General features: G+C 40.4%; 1 protein-coding gene across 1 annotated transcript in view; it reads right to left on the reverse strand.

Annotated features, from left to right (window-relative positions):
- Window positions 1-12,512, reverse strand: part of RGS5 (regulator of G protein signaling 5) — a 47,516-nt gene extending 35,004 nt beyond the window's left edge. Inside the window, exon 1 of the mRNA XM_072814512.1 lies at window positions 12,195-12,512. Within this exon, the coding sequence (XP_072670613.1) occupies window positions 12,195-12,238 (44 nt within the window). The 5' untranslated portion in view covers window positions 12,239-12,512. The remainder of the gene's footprint in view (window positions 1-12,194) is intronic.
- Window positions 12,513-19,973: the final 7,461 nt, after the last annotated feature.

Consider the following 19,973-nt stretch of genomic DNA (forward strand, 5'->3'; position numbering starts at 1 on the left):
ACATCACTTAATAAAACTATGGTTCCCAGAATTTAATGTGTCTTCTCACTGTGAATTCATGTAACAGATCCAAATTCATTACCTCAAATAATCACAAACAGTTGGTTAACATTTATCTTTGCCAAATTATTAAAAGGGTTTGTCAGGCAAAATAATGACATAAGTGTGCAGAAGAAGAGAACTATTTCTTGTCTGAAGCATGGAATTTGATTTCATACCACTTCATCTCTCCCTCCACCAAAATATGGTAACAACCCCTTATTATTCTCAAGATTTCTATTTTCAAGAACTATCTAGTTATTGGTTCACACACTCATTTCCATTCACTTATCCAACACAAATGCAATAGACTTAAAGACCCCCATCTTTCAGGCACCGTGCTAGAGCATAGGGGAGAGTTTTACAAAATAAGAAGAGATTGTTCCTTACCTCAAGTAGCTTTCATTTTACAAAGAAGATACATCTACATAATTTTATTGAAATGCAGCTGTGATATGGTGGACTAAGCCTTAGATTTGAAACCAGCTCCTTGGAACTCATGCACATCAAGTGTACTGTCTGACCTTGGGCCTGACATTTAAATTATCTGTGCTGTGGGGGCACCTGGATGGCTCAGTCAGAGAAGCATCCCACTCTTGATTTCAGCTCAAGTCATGATCTCAGGGTCCTGGGATAGAGCCTTGGTGTCGGGCTCCACACTCAGCACGGAGTCTGTTTAGGATTCCCTCTTTCTCTCTCCGTCTGCCCCGCCCCTCGCTTGTGCTCTCTCTCTCCCTAGCTCTCTCTAAAATAAATAAATGAAATCTTTAAATAATTATCTGTGCTTTTTCATTGGTAAAACAATGATGCTGATGATATCTACCTTACAGGGTTAGAGTAAGAATTAAACCAGTTGCTTTCAAATATCCAACCAAAGCTGAATCTGAGGGAAGTAGGGGAAGAAGAGGTATGAGCTAGAAGAAAGATGAAAAAGTTCTCTGAGGGTGAAGAAGATAGAGGGCTAGCTTCTCCCCAAGGGAGAAACAGAGAAAGTCTCCCTGAAGGGTTGAAGTTTGGGAATGTATGATCTGGCTTGGACCCCGTCCTGACTGGGGAGGACGGGGAATCGGTGTGCATCCCCACACAGGTGCTTGCTTTCTGTGTGTTTCTTCTGTCTTCCCCTGGATCCTTCCCAAAGTTTGATGTAGAAATCCCCACCTACCTAAGACATTTTCTAAAAATTCCAAAGAAGTTTTCAAAGTTCGGGAGTGTGTTGCTGGGTCATAAACCTGGACACTTGTCTCATAAGCATTCCCTCACATTCATCCCCAGGGGCAACGCAGTCTGCATCGTGGCACTCCCACATCTGGACCTGAAGAATGGGGATGCCCTACCCTGTGTGGTTACTGGGATAGGATGGGAGTTGCTAAGTTAGAGAACTGGGCTCGGGATAGAAACAATGTCCAGGAACCATGCAGATGGTCACCCAGTTGCCACCAGAAAGATGCAAAGCAGGAGTCTCTGAGCTGAGGGCCCTCCCCTAGACTGAAGGCACAAAGGATCTTAGACAAATGCATGTGTAATTTCATGTCTTGCAAATGCAAGTCATAGCTGATAGGAGACCATCAGATATAAAGCACAAAGGAGAAAGGGCCCAAGGAAGCAGGCCCTGAGAGGTGCTAGGGATACGCCACAGAACGCAGACGGGAAGAACAAAGTCTTCTAAATGGTATAAAGGATCTAGTTAAATCCTTGAGATATGGCCTGCTCTGGCGAAATGTTCACTCAAGATGGCAGAGGAACAATCTACAAGGCATTGAAACAGGCCATGAAGAAGGGGAGTTGGGAGGGGTTCTTGTCTCATTTAATTTTGGATGCTATGAAGTTCCCTGTTCTGGCCCCATTCTGAGACATGGCTGCAGAGTTTCCCCAATTGAAAATGACTAAGAAAAATCAAACACTAAGAAAAATCGCACATGTCCAGGTAATGAAATGGTTTACTCAACACACCTAGTGCATAACCTTATTTAGTGCATGTAACGATCCTATGAGGGAAGTATAAATATTACCCCCATCTTGCAGGTGAGAAAACTGAGTTACCAAGAAGTGTGTGGATTTGCCCCAAATCATCTTTTTTTTTAAGTTTTTTTTTTTTAGATTTTATTTATTTATTCATGAGAGACAGAGAGAGAGAGAGAGAGAGGCAGACACACAGGCAGAGGGAGAAGCAGGCTCCATGCAGGGAGCCCGATGCGGGACTCAATCCCAGGACTCCAGGATCACACCCTGGACCAAAGGCAGGCGCTAAACCACTGAGCCACCCAGGGATCCCCCTGCCCCAAATCTTCTGATAAATGACAGTGGTAGGAGTCAAACTCAATCTCATTTCAGTCCCTGGGCTCTTACTTACTGTAATAAGCCTGTCTCATGCTGTTCAGTTATTCTAACTGGAAGCTCTATGCATCTGGTAAACAGAAATGGAGGAAATTTTTTTTTCTTAGAGACTACAGTTTATTTGGTAGCCCAAACCTTCTGAAAGATAGTGTCTATGGAAGAATAAGTATTTTACAAGTGAAGACACAAAATTCATAAATTAAAGTCCATCAGACAAAATAAAATAAAGGTGAAAGCTCAGTCTGCAGACGACCTTGATTTAGCTTCAACTTTCACCAGGTAGGAGATCTTGGACAAGTCACCAAACTAGGTCTGGGCCTATTTTCTTATCTATGAAAGAAGGCATTTGTCTGTGACCCTAATACTATTCACAGACTATGATTCTGAGTTGGTGGTATGAGAGAGGAGAGAAAAAAAAATCATACCCCCTCTCAAGAAGCAGAATCCATCAATTCCAGGCATTTGACTTTACTGCTTGCATCTGGGCGACCAAGGTTGTGCAAGGAACTCATTTCTAGACTATCATGATCAACAGTTGTCTTAGCTATTCTTGCCTTTTTCTTGTTTGGAAGCCAGGGTCCCTTTAATAAAATGTTCCATGAGTGGCCAATGAAAGTCCCATATTCCTCCCCTCGCTGCAGTCCAGACTCTGCCACTCATCTTGGCTTAATTACCGACCTTGGGGCTCTGTGTGGATCAGGAAGGGAGACAAAGTTTAAGCTATTCTTACTAAATCTGGAAGATAAAAGTTAGAGGGCAGTTAAAAATAAATAAATAAATAAAACCTAAACTAAAGGCTTTTGATACCTCAGCTGAGAATTTTGAAAAAAAAAAAAAAATCCCAACTTACAGAGGGGGTTTCCCCTAATGTTACCAACTCACAGAGAAAGTGTAAATGCTACCCCATGAGCACGGGAGACATATTTGTCCAAGAAGGAAAAAAAATCCCCGTCGATCTACATTCATCTCTGTGAACAGCTTTGCTTTCAGTTTGCCTTCACGGGTATCTGATTTCAGCAATTGATCTTTTGTCCCACCAAGTTATAAAAATATCAGGGGTGTCCATGTTCAAGTGACATAGGTGTTTTTAGATTTGGGGGATTCAGAAACAGAGTCTAAGATTCTGGAAGCTTGTCATTCAGAAGGCACCAGCACCAGACCTCAGACAGTGGGCTTCTCTGAGAGAGTCTTTAGTGTGACCTGCTCTGTTGACCTTGTCCCAAAGAGCACACGTCATTTGGTCCACGGTCTTGAACTCAGGTATCTCTTGTAAGCTATCACTTAAAATACGCTGCCAAACACAACAAATGACTCTGTCAACGGAACGTCTTGACCCCTTCAAAGCTTCCTGAATCCCCACAGACAAGTGCCTCATCCAGAAAGAGATGTTCTACAAGAAAAAGTCAAAAAGTAGTAGCTTGACCCAAAACAGCTCCACATGCTTCACTACCTTACAGAGTAGACCACTTCACGTTCTTCAAGTGTCTTACCTCACACTGTATGCCCTTCTCTGACGTTATTAGGATAGTTTTAACATCTTTCTGGAATGTAGAGTTGTGAGGATCTGAGTGAGAGTCTGTCCAGAAGAGCTAGGTATTGCTGGACAAGTGTCTGGGGAAGCAGTCAGATAGCAGAAAGAAGAACATGTAGAACAGAGACGAGTGACCTTAGCCTTGTTTACTACTCATGGAGCCCTTGTGATCATCAGCTACCTACTGCCCAAAGCATTCAAAGACTGTCTGGTTGAGTCCTTTCAACCCTACCAAATTTCCTTTTTAAAGGAGAAACAATGTCAAGCCAAGTTATTTTATCTTGACATGGCAACTAAATGGAATGCTCTGCAAAGAAATGCCCTGTATGAACTTTCCAGGAATGTGCTGGTCAGAGAGAATAAAACCAGTCATGTGTGTATTACCTGTGTTAATGACACATGCATCCTATGATTAGATTGGCTACATCTTCAGATTTTCCAGGAAAGATCCAATTTCTTTTTTTTTTTTTAATATTTTATTTATTTGTTCATGAGAGACACAGAGAGAGAGGCAGAGACACAGACAGAGGGAGAAGCAGGCTCCATGCAAGGAGCCCAACGTGGGACTCCATCCCGGGTCTCCAGGATCATGCCCTGGGCTGAAGGCGGCGCTAAACCTCTGGGCCACCGGGGTGGAAGGGGGGGGGGTGCCCCAAGATCCAATTTCTAATGCCGGGGGTAAAGGCAAGCTCTATGGGTGGAAATTGCAGTCACTGTGCACTACACGCCTGGCATGGATTCATGTAGTCCAAAGCAGTCCCCACATCATTTCAAGAATTGCTGGGACTCCAGGATCTGTGCAGCTGGTAGATGAAGACTGTTTAAATATAAAAAAGGCCTAGAAATCCTGATTCAACTTTCTCATTCCAGCCTCAGAGATGGAAACTCTTTTGCTGTTAATGCAAAGTGTGAGTCTCATTCTGGGCAGCACTAGGAAGGGCATGGGTGGGCCACTCCCACTCTTTCCATTGACTGGAGAAAAACATGACCTGGTATGAGAGCAGTCAATGGAACCACACCCCCAAGGCCAGGCATGTCTGTGTCCTTATATCGCATTTCCTTCCCTGCCCTCCAGGAGCTTACACTCTTGAGATTAACTGTCAACAAAGTACACAAATCATAGACTGTTAGAATCCATGATCTCTGAACCTAAATTATCCTCGAATTTTACAAGAAACTGAAACCATCTTTTCCCTTCCTGGAATTCACCAAAATAAAAGAGTCACATTCCACTGCACATAAATATATATTTTTCACAAACTCAAAGTTTATTCTGAAAGTGTCACAAGTATTTTCAAGAAATATGGGGTTCTTAATTTAGTCCTTTGAGATCCAAAGTGGCTGGAAGAAAATTGCACATTTTTAAGTGATTGCTGCTTTCAAGCTACATCCAGAAGTTAGCTCCCTGGCCTTCCTGTGGGATTGGGATGAGATGTAAAATTAGAATAAAAGTACAATCTTTCTTCAAAATATATAATGTCCAAATTAAGGACAATAAAGCAGTGAAGCTGGAAGGAGGGTAGAGGATCACAGAGTTGACTCATCACCATTACAAGTATGGTGATGAGACTGGGAGAGGCACTGACTCAGGGCTCATCCTGCTGCTGCTTAGCAGAGGCCAAGGTTACAGCTCAGGACACCTGTATTCCCCACCCACTACCTTTTCCATGTGTTATATAACCTTTTACACTTGCATCTAAATATTCTGTGATCTACGGGGGCACCAGGGTGGCTCAGTAGGTTAAGCATCTGACTCTTGATTTCAGCTCAAGTCATGATCGCAGGGTGGTAAGCCCTGTGTCGACTTCCTAAGATTCTCTCTCTCCCTCTGCCCTTCCCTGCTCCTATCCTCCCCACCCCCCTCATGCATGCACGCATGCTGTGGGCGGGGGGGGGGGGGGTGTGGGGGGGGGGGTAAATAAATAAATGAATAAAAATTCTGTGTTCTACAAATAATTGCAAGAAAAAGAAATAAAAGACAGGAAGCCTATTGACTATAGAGAGATTTAAAGGTCCCTCAAGCAATCCTGGGGTTTATTTATTTATTTATTTATTAATAATAAATTTATTTTTCATTGGTGTTCAATTTACCAACATACAGAATAACACCCAGTGCTCATCCCATCAAGTGCCCCCCTCAGTGCCCGTTTATGTGTTATCTGCTCGTTGGGGGAGATTTGGGGATATCCTTCAGTCCTGGCTGGAAGGGTGACTGGCTGCATGTGAGCTAGTTCAGCAGTTAAGTTAGGGAAGGGGACTAGTTCCCACACCAAGAGAAGTAAGAACAGAAAAAGGATCTGCACCCCAAGAGACTTCCAGCTCCTGGCAAGGTGTGTTGTAAGCAGTTGGAGACTAAGATAATGTGATTTGATGTAGAGAAGCCAGGCAGGCTCTGTGAGAGGCTTTTTGCACTCAGTGAAGGGACAGGAAGAGGGGGAGAAAGGGCACTGGAGACAAACCTCTCAGGTCAGTGTTGTTTATGAACAGTGCTCCCTGCCTCACCACACCTGCTCTGTCGAATTGCTTCTAATAAGATTGCTAATGTCTCCCCACTAGATAAAAGCACTGGCCTCTCAGTCTCAAGGCGTCCTTAAGTGCATTTGTAAGAAGTACTTCTACACAATCAATGCTAGATCAATGGCTGGTGCTTATCTATCTAATAATAATAAAAATCAGTAATAACAATAAAAAAAGTGTGACCTTTGTTTGATCCTGGTTCAAACAATCCAGCTGCAAGAAAGTCATTGAGGATATTTGGATGCTTACAGAATATTTTCTAATATTAAAGAATTGTTCAATTTTAAGTATGATCATGGCTTTTAATGTTTTGTAAAAAGTTGGTATATTTTTAAAGGAGATATCCGCTGAAAGAATTATGGATGAAATGGTAAAAATTCTGTACTATCCGACACACTCATCTTTATTATTTAAAAAGATGAAATTATGATGAGGAAGGTTGGAAATAAATAAGCTCTATCAAAGGCCTTGGCACATAATTGAGGTTTAAATGATTTCCTGACTACCCGCAAAGAGGGAAAGAAGGATGGAAGGAAATTAATTCTTTGATAGGGGTTATAGCATTTCTCCCCAATAAGAAAAATATCCTCATTTACAGATGAGGAAATGAAGCTCAGAGAGGTTTAGTGACTTTCTCCAGTTGGCACAGCTAAGAAGTAATAGAGGTAGAGTTACGAGCACCGTGTTCTTTCCACTCCACCTCCTTGCTGATGTTAAGGCAGAGGGTAGACTGTGAACTTGCCTCCTTCTTTACTCTGGGCTTTCTCCAATATTCCTAAAATGTGTAATCTTAGGAGTTACCTCCTCAGGCCATCAAAAACAGGCTTTCACTGCCTTATCCTCTGGATGACTCAGCTTTGGAAATACAGTGCAGGCTCAGTGTTATCTGAGAACTGATTGGGACTTTAGAGGAAGAAAGAGATAGGAACCTGCTATCTTCTGGTCTCCAGCCAGAGCCTGGTTCCTGTTACTAAGGATTGATCCTGACTGAACTAATTAAAGTTCAGTTCCTTTGCTTTCTGGCCAGGAGGACAGACAAAAGCCATGACCATGAAGCATTAACCCCGTCCCTAGATAGCAGCTGTCCCATAACAGTGGAGAGTCTTTGCTCAAGAAGGAAAAATTAGATAACCTTTCAAGGATCATCCCAAACTTCAGGTTCTGGGACCCAAACGTGTTTTGAATTGAGATTTGGTGTTTCAACTTAGCCCAGACTGAATGAAAGACTAGGAAGAGGCGCCCCTTTAGAATCGGGGATGTGATCCAACGGGAAAGCTCGGACAGCAGCTGCAGGAGACAGAGCCAGGGTGATAGGCTCAGAAGCTTCCCCAGGCAGCCCCAGGCCTACCCTCACCAGAGACAGAAAGACCTGCCTCTTTTCCTAAGGAAGTTGCAGGAATGCTGCAGGCTCCTCTCCACCTGCCTCCCTCTCCTAACCCTCCCCTGCCCCCCAGCTCCTCTTTATTTTGGAGCACTCTCCGTATCATGGTCTCTAACACCACTGCTACTCTACTGTTCTTCTCATCCCTTTCTTTGCAAGCAGATGAAGCACCAGGCCAAACTGGGAGCAGCCCTGTCTCCACTTATAAATGTATTTGTGCATTTTCTTCACAAAATATTTATTGAGTGCCTACCATGTGCCTGCTTGTCTGATTATTTAGTAAATAAACTCCTTAGGCGAAGGGGAAGGGGTGAATATCTTTCCCCTGAACAAATCTCTTCGATCTTCACAGACAGGAGTGGAAGGGAATTCAACAAATTCCAAGGCAACAGTACACAGGATGTGCGGCATGGGAGGTTAACTGATTAGAAATTCAAATTCCCTTCTTGCTTGCTTCAGAGAGATAATACAGGGATAGTACAAAGTCCAAAGATGTCCTAACAGCAGCCAAGCTCCTTGGGCCCTCTCCCTTCCTTGACTCTGCTCAGGCAGACCAGAGATTTGGCCTTGGGATGCCTTCTTTCTCTCGACTCTTCTCAGCTAGACCTGACCAACTCTTCCTTCCCAAGGCTTCATTCATGAGCCTGGGTTAAGTATCATTTCTTATAACTTCTTGCCAAGTTTCCCTGACCCAAAAGCTCTCTGAGCTCCCCACCACCTCCTCCCAGTCTTGTACTTCTTTGCACTCCATCATTTATTCCTTCATAGAGGATCTCAACACCATAGACTCATTTCTTATTATTTGTCTCCCTGACTGGACTGCAGTTTCCTTGAGAGCAGGGTCTGTGTCGTTCATCCTCATGCCTAAGGCAAGTATGGAGTTTGAAAAGCAATCCAGAGAAATAATCAATATTGTGTCAGCAATAAAAACCAAAACAAAAGTGACTCACCACATCTCATCTTTATTAAACAGTTCCTTTACTTTCTTAACATTATAACGTTTCACTGAAATACTGGTGATTATATCTCAAGACTTTCTACGAGCTACAGCAAGCTTCAGATTCATACTTATTCCCAGAAAGCATGATCCTAAAGTCAACTAGAGGCACTCTCACTATCTCTGTAGGCTTCTTTGATGGTGTTTTATCTACTCTGACTGAGCTATGACTTGTTCAAGTTCATTGGCAAATTACCCTCCATAGTTTGCCCAAGGATATGTTCATATCCTTGAAAAAGCAGTATTTATTTAATCCTCAGACCCAGGAGACTTAGCCTACTCAGCAAGGTGCTTCCATGTGGCTTACTGCCCTTAAAGAATTAGTTGACTAGTGGCCTTGCTTATTAGGCGACTTTCTACTCTAAATTTCCCACACTTAGACCCATCTATAAATCAGGAGAGGAGAAAAAAATGGAATCTATTCAGTAAAAATAAAAATAAACTTAAAGAACCAGAAAGTCACTTTCCTCATTAACTTTCTACAGGTCCTGAAATTCCAACATTGTCACAAACTTGAGATGACCAGAAGCTCCCATGTGAACTGTGGATTGAAAACATTTCACCACCAGCAGCCTTTATAATCATAAACAGAAAAGTCAGAGCTACGGCAGATGCTGACAGAGGTATAAGGTTTGTGACACTTTATAAATATCCCAGGGAAAACTCTCTGTCAGAAGCTAAGTTTTCATTACTTCCCTACTCTCCTTTTCAGGTTAGTAGAGACTGAAATTGGCGACAGGACTGGTCAGTACTGAAAGAGAACAATCTTAATAATCACGCTGGCTTCCTTATATTTGCTAACAACTTTTTTGGAAATCATCACAAAAACACTTTAATTTTACAGTATTTTTGTCATTTTCCAAAGAGCAGTGTTTACTTTAAAACTTAAACTCTTTCAGAGAAATTCAAGAGACTCTAGAAATAAAATGGATTTTCAAAAGAAGCCTAAAACCCAAGTTGAAAATCATGGGTGAAAAAATAAGAACTTGAACTGACTCAACTTTTTTTTTTTTTTTTAAATTGACTCAACTTTTTCATTTTTCCACCAACTGTCATATTGCTACCCACACGGCACTGGTTTCAATATGCCACAAGGCAGAAGTTTGGGGTGGTGGCCATTTGTTGCCCATATATTTGGATTACTGGTCTCTCTAAATATATAAAAATATGTGAGGTCAACTTTGGGTTTTAATAAGCAATAGTCTTAAAGATCTAAAGAAAGAAAAATAGTTTCTACGAATATATCATAGATGACTCTGGCATAACGCTTCCCTACACATTAAACAAGGAATATTTTCTAGGATTAAATCTCCTGGAACATGGAGTAAATCTTACTTTCTTGTAAATCAGAATTAGAATCTCTGAGTAGGTGCTTCTGCCGCTGCCATGATTTCAGCACAGCGTTAGGTTCTGGATGATTTTTCATTAATTGACTCTTTTCTGCTCCCAAACTTTTAGAGAGAAATTAATTAGGATAAATTTCCCTTTAATTGCATCTCTGGTTGGCCACAGACATAAATTGTGGTTTAAAAATATTTAAACTATGTCAGCATGGAAAAAGATGTTAGAGGACAGTAACTCCAACTCTCACTGGTTAAATGAGAATATAGAATCCTGGGGGAGTGAAAGAACTTGCTCATGGGTGCAAATTTAGATAATGACAAAACTGAGTTTTGTGAGCTTTTCACTCTTTTGCAAGTCCTCTTTCCCTTGTGATCAATCACATGTTAATCTGGTTTCTGTAAACTGAATTTTATTCCTATGCAACCAGAGGTGCAATGTAACTCTTCAGTAGGGCTTTCCATTATAACCAGATTCATTTTGTAAGCATCTATGTTGTCCTGATTTATTTTATAGGAGTCTTCAAACATCTTATCTAAGCATTGAGGCCCATCCACGTTCCTCTTGCAGCATGGAGAGAAGTGGAAAGGGGGAGCTTCTGAGGACGAGGGAAATGAAACAAACAGAAGAGCAGGGATGGTGGTTTTGGATGCATTCATTCATCCAAATTCATCCTATGCTTCAGGATACTCTCAGATTTTTCCATGCATGTGTGCTAACAGTTCGACAGTTCCACAATTCCATTTCTCCAAAACACCCCTGTCAGGCAGGATTGTCATTGGAAATAGGATTCTATTTGCAATGGAAATAGAATGTGAAAAAAATGAATAGGAAACAGAAATTGCAAGAGTCTACCACATGCCAGTAAATTAAAAGGTTTAGGCAATCTAGGAAAAAATGCTTGCTCCTTGGCCACCCTAAAATATCCCACATGAACATTAGTTATATCATGGAGCATAAGATTTTACTGTGCACTCAACGACACAAAAAGTGATTCAATATTAATATTCATGTTCACATGTCAGATATAAAGTAGTAATAGGAGTCAGACCTGAGCTTGTAAGAGATGAGATAAATCATAAATAACCCATTGAACAAAATCGTCTTAGGCAAACACTGCTGGTGCCTTTATGGATAGAGTTGGGTTGCAAGAAATTCATCTTCATTACTTTTAAATACTGAAAACTCGACCCAAATGTAATCAAATCTATTCTTAAGAAATAAGAGGAGGATAAACATCTTTACTGCTTCCCGTGTCAAGTAGGGTTGTTGGGTTGTCAGCCTAGATGCTTAGGATTCCCTCCAGAATTCAGGCCAGTTTAAGGATTACCAGAGAATCTCAATGGTGTTTTCCTATTTACCTAAAAAAAGAATCCTAGCTAATAAATAACTTCTGTGTCCCAATGTCTTTCTTCCCTCAAGCAATCCAGATACTTCCATCTAATGGGATCAAGATACAAAGAACAATGAGAAATCCCCTCCTCCTCACAAACCTGCTCCCCTCTCTCAGTCCACACACATCAATTAACAAAGGTTAACATTTAGACAGTTTTAATATGTGCCAGACAGTGTGCTGAGTGTTTAAAATACAGTAGCTCATTCAGTCCTAATAACCAGTCCGTGAGGTAGATGCTCTTGGCATCTCCGTTTCACAGAGAAGGAAATCAAAATACAGAAAGAGTAAATTGCCCAAGCCCACAAAAGAGTCAGTAGGAGTCACGGTTCAAAGGCAGGCAGTGTGATGTTGGAATCCATTCTCCTAACCATGCACTTTTGACTCTGAGCAAGCACCTACGCAATAGGCATCTCCTTGGAGGAAATGAAGCTCTGGATATGAAATGGTGCATAAACTACCCCATGGTGGATCTGTGTCCTACAGCTCAGGCCACACAAGCCTCTGTACCGTTGGCAGAGAGGAGGCAAGCCCCAGTCTACAATCCTACACCTGTTGCAGCACAAACAACAATGGCTTTCTGTTGCCCCTGGATATCCTCCCCCCTGAGCAGAGATTTTGCGTATCTCCATCTCTTAAACCCAAATAATTTGGTTCTCACCTTTCCAGGCATGAATGGGGCAAAGCTGCAAGTCCTTTGCACATTTTGGCAAGTGGCTTAGCTCCTCAGTTTTGAGCACAAATTCTGAACGGCAGAGCGAGACTTTGAAAACTTCACAACTGTCTGAGTCTGCCTCTCCCTCTGAGGAATATATAGAGGCTCTCTGCCAGCCCTCTGTCGCTCCTGGACCAATCCAGGCCTTAGAGGAAATCGCTGGCTGGGGAGCAGCAGCAACTGTAGGAGCTGGAGGCTGGGATCCTGTCTCTGCTGCTCTAGGCTTCCCACTGCTCCAGTGAGGACACTATTCTGCTGGGGCAGGGCAGAGCCCTCAAACCCAGCACAGGCCATTCATGTTTTAATGGATAAGTGTGAGCCAGCCACAGAGCAGCCCTGGGCTACCCCAGATCCGTCACAATCCTAGCCTGTTAGGACTGCAAGAGCCCCAGGGATCAGTTAGCCTAACTGTGCCACAGTGGAGGAGGGGAGATTTGGAAAAGCTGAGATGTGGACTGAGTATCTACTTGTGCCAGGCTGCCAGGCAGTTAGCTGGGTGCTAGGAATTCAAAGAAAGGCACTGCCTGCTCTCAAGACCCCAGAACATCCTATCAATACAATGTAAGTGAGCAATGGAGGCAGGCCCAAGATGTGTGAGCTTTCAAGGGCCACCAGGGAAGATCTGGGGGGAGGAAATAAGCCCTGAACTTAGTGATATAAGAGACAAAATATGCTACACCATTCTATCTACTAGATATTGCCCCCAAGTTCCCCTAATTCTATAATTGTCCTTCTGATTATTCTTTACTTTGATAACAACATCAGGTAATTCCTTGGACCCTGCCCCCACCTCCCTTGGTCAGTCTTGCCTGGCCTTTGCCTGACCTTTGCCTGTCTCCAATCACTCCAGGATTATTCCCATCCAAAAGCTACCTTATTTGTGTTTCATCCTATCAGGACCCAAGAGCTTGATAAATTAATATGTAAATACAGATGCCTGAAGGGTAGGCATGAGTCTAAGCTAAAAATAAACAGCAATTACATCATCTGTAAGAAAAGCTCTAAATATAGAATTAAAGATGGTTCTCATAATGTTCCCCATTGTCTAAAATTATTTGTTTTACACTGTTGGTTAGGGCTCGTTACTGGCTTGTAAAGTCTGTGTACTTTATTATGATCTAATGTTTTAAATTAAATGAATAGGTTATAATAGACACGTAAGCACATTGCATGTAGAAATCTAGATACTTTTCTGAGATTTTTGCTTTAATTATCCATATGGGTCTGTGAACAACATCATTAAATTAACTATATTAACTATATTTCTTACTATAATTTATAATCAAAAAAGTTCGAAGACCACAGCTCTCTACCATATATTTTATTAACAAAGAAACCCGTCATAATCACCTCTGCAACCCCAGCACTTAACACAACATTAGCACATTGACATTTACAAATAATGCTTGAGCTAAATGCAACTGTCCAAGTTCTGCTGATTGCCGACTGCATAAACGCCAGCTGATCAACTAATCTGAGTGATGCAACACTTAATGTTCATAGAGATATGAACACTATTGTTGACCACTGAGTCTTAGACTGGAGATATAAAACTAGCAGAGGAGACTCCATGGGGCAAGAGCCTAAATTACAGTTTGATATTTAAGGATCAAGTATAGAATAAAGTAAAAAAAAATAATAATAATAATAATGTAGAGCAAAGCAGGGTGATGTCTTGTCCAGGGCTGAAGGTCAAAGCATCAAAGCGGGTTTCTGACTGATTCAGAAGAGTTTGTATGACAAATGGGTGGACTACTCAAGAATGAAAACTATCTCAATCATACTAAAAGGCAGACTAGAGCCCAACAGGCAAAGGATGTAAGATGCAATAGAAATAAAAATGAATCTGGCATCTATTTGTTTTCAAAACCTTCATAAGGTTGGAGTAGCAGAACCTACAGTGTAAGTTCCAAGCTGAGTCCAAGTCTGAAGGCAGGAGAAGACCCATGGCCCAGTGAAGATAAGCAAAAAGAGAATGAATTCTCCCTTCAGTAGCTTTTTGTCCTATTCGGGCCTTAAGAGGATTGGATGAGACCCACCCACTTTGGGGAGGCCAAGGGGTTGACTCTGTCTACTGGTTCAAATGTTAATCTCATCCAAAACCACCCTCACAGACACACCCAGAATCATGTTTCGCCAAATACCTGGGCACCCTGTGGTCTGTCAAGTTGACACATAAAATTAACCAATACACTCACATAAAATAAATTTGAAGTTTTTTTAAAATAAATTGAACTAATCTTTGTTCCTTGCCTTCCCAAACATCCCTCAAAATGATAGAAAATGTATGAAAAATGTAGAAAGCTATAACATAGAGGAAGGGAAGTAGGCCATCAATTCTGAGTGGTTTCAATCTCTACAAAAGATAGAAAGGGGTGGTTAGGAGCGGTCACTAAAAAAGCAGTGAATAGAATTCAGAAAACAAGCCAAAGAGGTATCCATCCGTTTTGCAGGATGCCACAGGGCTGCAGGCTCCAAGTGCTAGATACTACAGAGGCAGGAATTAGCAATGGAGCCGACAATAGTGGGGATAATTGAGCTTTTTGTCTGATGGAAAGGTCTCCTGCCTACCCCACAGAATTGCTGTGATTTATTACTAATTCATTTTCTTATTTTTTAAGAGTTATATGTTTATTTGAGAGACAGTGCAGAGTGAGAGCAAGAGACAGAGAGAGAGAGAAAAAGAGGAAGAGGGAGGAGGAGGGGGAAAGAGCATGAGCCGGAGGAGGGAGCAGCAGAGGGCAAGGGAGAAGCAGACTCCCCACTGAGCAGAGAGCCCAGAGTGGAGATCTATTCCAGGACTCCGGGATCATGACCTGAGCCAGAGGCAGTGGCTTAATGTCTTAAACTGAGCCACCCAGGCAGCCCTCTAATTCATTTTCTTAACTAAATCATGTGTCTATTTAACTATCATTAACAACACATTTGTTGAGATGCCTTTCATAAACAATGATGGCACATTGTGGGGGGAACCTCTGATCTGGGGACACCTAGGACCATGTGGTCAGTGGTGAATAGGCATCCATCCACTCACTGCTTAATCTCTCTTAATGCTGCCAAGTTCCACCCTAAGGCCAGCCAAGAGTGCACAGGATAAATAAGGTAAAGTATTCACCTTACATGGTGCTGGATTTCTTTCTTTCTGATTTTTTAAAAAAATTATGTATTAGTTCAATTTATATTCTGCCTCCCGGAGTATACACTGCCAGCAAGTTGTTATATCCGCTTCCACACTTTTTTCCTTTAAATTAAGAGGCTTTAGATAGAACTTAAAATCCTTTTACATGCACATTCCTATTTCCATTCTCCTCCCATCCTCAGTATACACAATCCCTATTCAGATTATGGTATGTAGTTTTCTTCTTTTAAATTTTTCTTTTAAAAATCTGTTCACTTACACTGGATTCATAAATACTATAACCTATATATGTTTCTATTCACTTACACTGGATTCATAAATACTATAATCTATATATGTTTCATTTATATATATATATATATATATACATACATATATATATAGTAATATAATCCCTACCTTGCTTTTTTATTCAGAATTACAAATTTTTTGTTTCTAGATTACACCAGCGCAGAACATTTTCCATGTGCCAGGGATTTTAAAATCACTTTCCACACATTTCCATATTTATTTCTCACAATGAAACCATGAGATAAGTGCTCTAATTAATGTCATTTTTAAAAAGATTTTATTTATTTATTCATTCTTTCATTCATTTATTCAGAGAGCATGGGGGGGGGGGGGCAGAGGGAGAGGGAGAGAGAATCTCAGACTCTGCCAGGAGGCTGACTCGGAGCTCCATCTCACAACCCTGAGATCATGACCTGAGTTGAAACAAGAGTTAGACCCTTAACCAACTGAACTACCCAGGTGCCCCTAATGTCATTTTTTAAAGAAAGGAACACTGTGATCTTTTTAAGTGAAGATGAAGTTGTTGAGGCTTAAAAAGCATTAATACTAACACAGCAAGTGTACAGCTTACACTCTACCTCCAGTTTATACCTTTTAATTGATGGTGAGAATTTATCATGAGCATATATAATTGCATTTCTCTGTAGACTTACTATTGAAGACTTAGATCATTTCCAATTTTTTGCTTCTGGCAAAAGGACTTCAAATAATATCCCTATGTGTGTCTCCTGGAGGAGTTGCTCCACAAATGTATCCTACAAAGTAGAATTGGTGAATATAAGACTACAAGATTAAAAAGTGGTCAGACCAATATAGACTCCCAACAGAAATGTATAGAAGCATCATTTCCCTCTCATTTCCTTCAATATACAACATATGCAAGGCTTTAATGTTTTGCCACTGCCAGGCAAAAGAATCATGCCATTTTAACATATACCTTTCTGATGACAAGTGGATTTGAGCTTCTGTAGTTTTTGTGTTGGGCCACATAGCAGTTGTTTTTCTCCTGTAGTTGTCTATTCTCATTTTTAAAACAACTTACTCCTTTGTTGATTGGCTTTTCAATATTGATAGGCAAGAATTCTTTGTATAAATAATGGAACTGAAAATGGGAGAAGAGAAAAGAAAGAGAAGAGTAGAATTAGGTCATTGGTTGTTGGATAGGCATTGGGTTGGTGTTCAAGGATCCTCATAAAATCTGGGAAATAAGTCAATCAGAGAAGGACAAACATTATATGGTCTCGTTCATTTGGGGAATATAAATAATAGTGAAAGGGAATAGAGGGGAAGGGAGAAGAAATGGGTAGGAAATATCAGAAAGGGAGACAGAACATGGAAGACTCCTAACTCTGGGAAACGAACTAGGGGTGGTGAAAGGGGAGGAGGGCGGGGGGTGGGGGTGAATGGGTGACGGGCACTGAGGGGGGACACTTGACGGGATGAGCACTGGGTGTTATTCTGTATGTTGGCAAATTGAACACCAATAACAAATAAATTTATATATATATATATGTATATAAAAAGAAGAAGAAGTCACCCTGAATGAAGATTGCCCTCTATTGATAAAGGATTAGATGGAATGAGCACTGGGTGTTATGCTATATGTTGGCAAACTGAACTCCAATAAAAAGAAATTTTAAAAAATTAAAAAAGAAATCTGGGAAACCAAAGAGGAACAGGTTAAATAAAGAAACAGGGAAATGAAAGCACCACCAACAGTATATGTACAAAGGTAACCATTAGTACAAAAATACCTAAGTACCAAAATTTTTTAAAAATGATAGATGAAAGAGCAGAGAATACACATTTCACAGAGAACAAAAACTAGAAAATGTTACAAAACACACGTCACTGTACAATATTATGACAGAGTTAAGACCAATGATGTAAGTTGTATCTGTGAATGGGAGTGGGTGTAAATCTCCTATTAAAAGGAAAGTTATCGAGATCCCTGGGTGGCGCAGCGGTTTAGCGCCTGCCTTTGGCCCAGGGCACGATCCTGGAGACCCGGGATCGAATCCCACGTCGGGCTCCTGGTGCATTGAGCCTGCTTCTCCCTCTGCCTCTCTCTCTCTCTCTCTCTCTGTGACTATCATAAATAAATAAAAATTTAAAAAAAAAAAAAAAAGGAAAGTTATCAGACGTACAAGGTAACACCCAACTATGTTCTGTAGATAAAGACTTTCTAAAATAAAGTTATTTAGAAAAATTAAACACAAAGAAACGGACCAGGGCATAAGGGACATACAAAAACAAGAAAGTCCAAGAAGTAATTCTGATCTAACACAAGAAATTCAAGCCCAAAAGTGTTAAATATGACAAAGGAAAATATTTTTTAAGGCTTAAAAGCCATAATTCACAATGGAAATACTAATATTCTGAAATATTTTATGCTAAATAACACAGCAGCCATTCTTCCATTTGTTAGAAATACCCAAATCGTCAGCGACTCTTAGAACAAGAAAAGGGGCAAAAAATAAATATAAGCAGAAGTCCACATCTGTTCTGTAGAAATGTAGTAAATAAAACTTGAAGAACTATTTTGGCCTGGGGTTTCTGTTGAAATTTGTTGTCTGTTAGCCAATTTTTGGTAAATATTCTTCACACACTTGGAAAACTGTATGTTGTGTTCTTTTTGTTGGGTATATACAAGGTTCTACACATCTTCATCTATTGTAATTATTCATTTTATTCAAAACTTCTCTATGCTTACTCATTATGTTTGTTTATCACTTCCTGATGGAGATCTTTTAATACTTCTAAATTTAATGTGGATTTTTCCATTTCTTTAGTAACCAAGACAGTATTTGCTTTGTATATTATGAAACTGTATTGTTAAATGTCGACAAGGTCTGATCACTATACCTTTTTATTTAAAAAAAATCTGTTTATAATATCTGTCATCGTCTCTTTCATTTAATTTTGCTCTAAAATCTATATTGTTTGATATTAACATTTCCACCTCACCGTTTTTTGGTTAGTACTTGCCTATGTTCACCATTTCTGAGTCTTTATTACTTTTTAAAACATTAAATAGCATAGCTCTATATGTTTCAAACCTGATAACCTATGCCCCTTAATAATTTGTGAATATAGTTTTTTTTCCATTTGCTGTAATCAATAATATATTTGGATGTGTTTTTATAACCCTATTTTGTGTTAACACTTTCCTTTTTTCCAACCTTATGTTTCAGACAGAGTTTATTTATTCCTTTCTATTATGCTTTGCTCATTTGGTAGTTACATGTTCTATTATTTTAATGGCCATCCATAGATTTTTAATATATATATAGTAAATTAATTTTAACAGTCTAAACATTATGAAGTATCTCTCTCCTCTCACCAAATGAAAACCCTACCTTGTAGGATGCCTGGGTAGCTCAGTGGGTTAAGCGTCTGCCTTCTGCTCAGGTCATGATCCTAGGGTCCCAGGGTCAAGCCCCATATTGGACTCCCTGCTCAGTGGGAAGCCTGCTTCTCCCTCTTCCTCTGCTGCCTGCCATTCCCCCTGCTTGTGCTACCTTGCTCTCTCAAATGAATAAATAAAAAATCTTAAAAAAAAAAAACCCATTTAGCTTGAGTATAACTCCTTCTCTCCTGTAATTATATTATTTTCTAGATAAAGAAAAAAAAAACATGAAATAGTAAGTTATTGGTTTTATTTTTCTCTAGTTCCTTACAATTACTAGAAGTTTATCCTCATGTTAAACTGATTTTCTTAACCTGTGTTGCTTTTTGGCTTATTGTCTCCCACTCTTTGTCAGTTCATTTTCCTTCTTGGTTTAGTAGTTTTTTTCAGCAAGAGTGGGAGCATACTTCACAAATTTTTGTGTTTATTTAAAAAAAAAAAAAAAGGGAGCTGGTTGTAGAATTTAATTCTTTTGTGGAATTACTTCCTGCAGGAATTTTTAACGGAGTGTCATGGTTTCAAAGGCTATAGGTTGGACAGGTTTTTACTGTCTATGAGGCTATGCTGGATGCATTGGTTTGGAACCAGATCTTGTCTTGTGTTGGTGGAACATGGATGATGGGATGGGGAATGAAGAGTTTAAAACTAGGTCATGCATATTGGAAAACTCACACTAGGATTCTTGGCCTGGGCTGGAAGGAAGTAGGAGTAAGTAGGGTATACTTTGTTTCAGGCTTTAACCGAGTTAATTCCTGAGAGACTACCTTGAAGATCACAATTTCTGGAGAAGTTGTGCATGCAGCGCTCCATTTTAAGAAATTTGCTCATGAATGGGAGTTAAAGAAGTTAAAGCAAGGAGTGAAGCCTATTCTTTTGAGAGGTTTGG

This window comes from Canis lupus, chromosome 38, assembly GCF_048164855.1.
Source record: "Canis lupus baileyi chromosome 38, mCanLup2.hap1, whole genome shotgun sequence".
Lineage (NCBI taxonomy): Eukaryota > Metazoa > Chordata > Mammalia > Carnivora > Canidae > Canis > Canis lupus.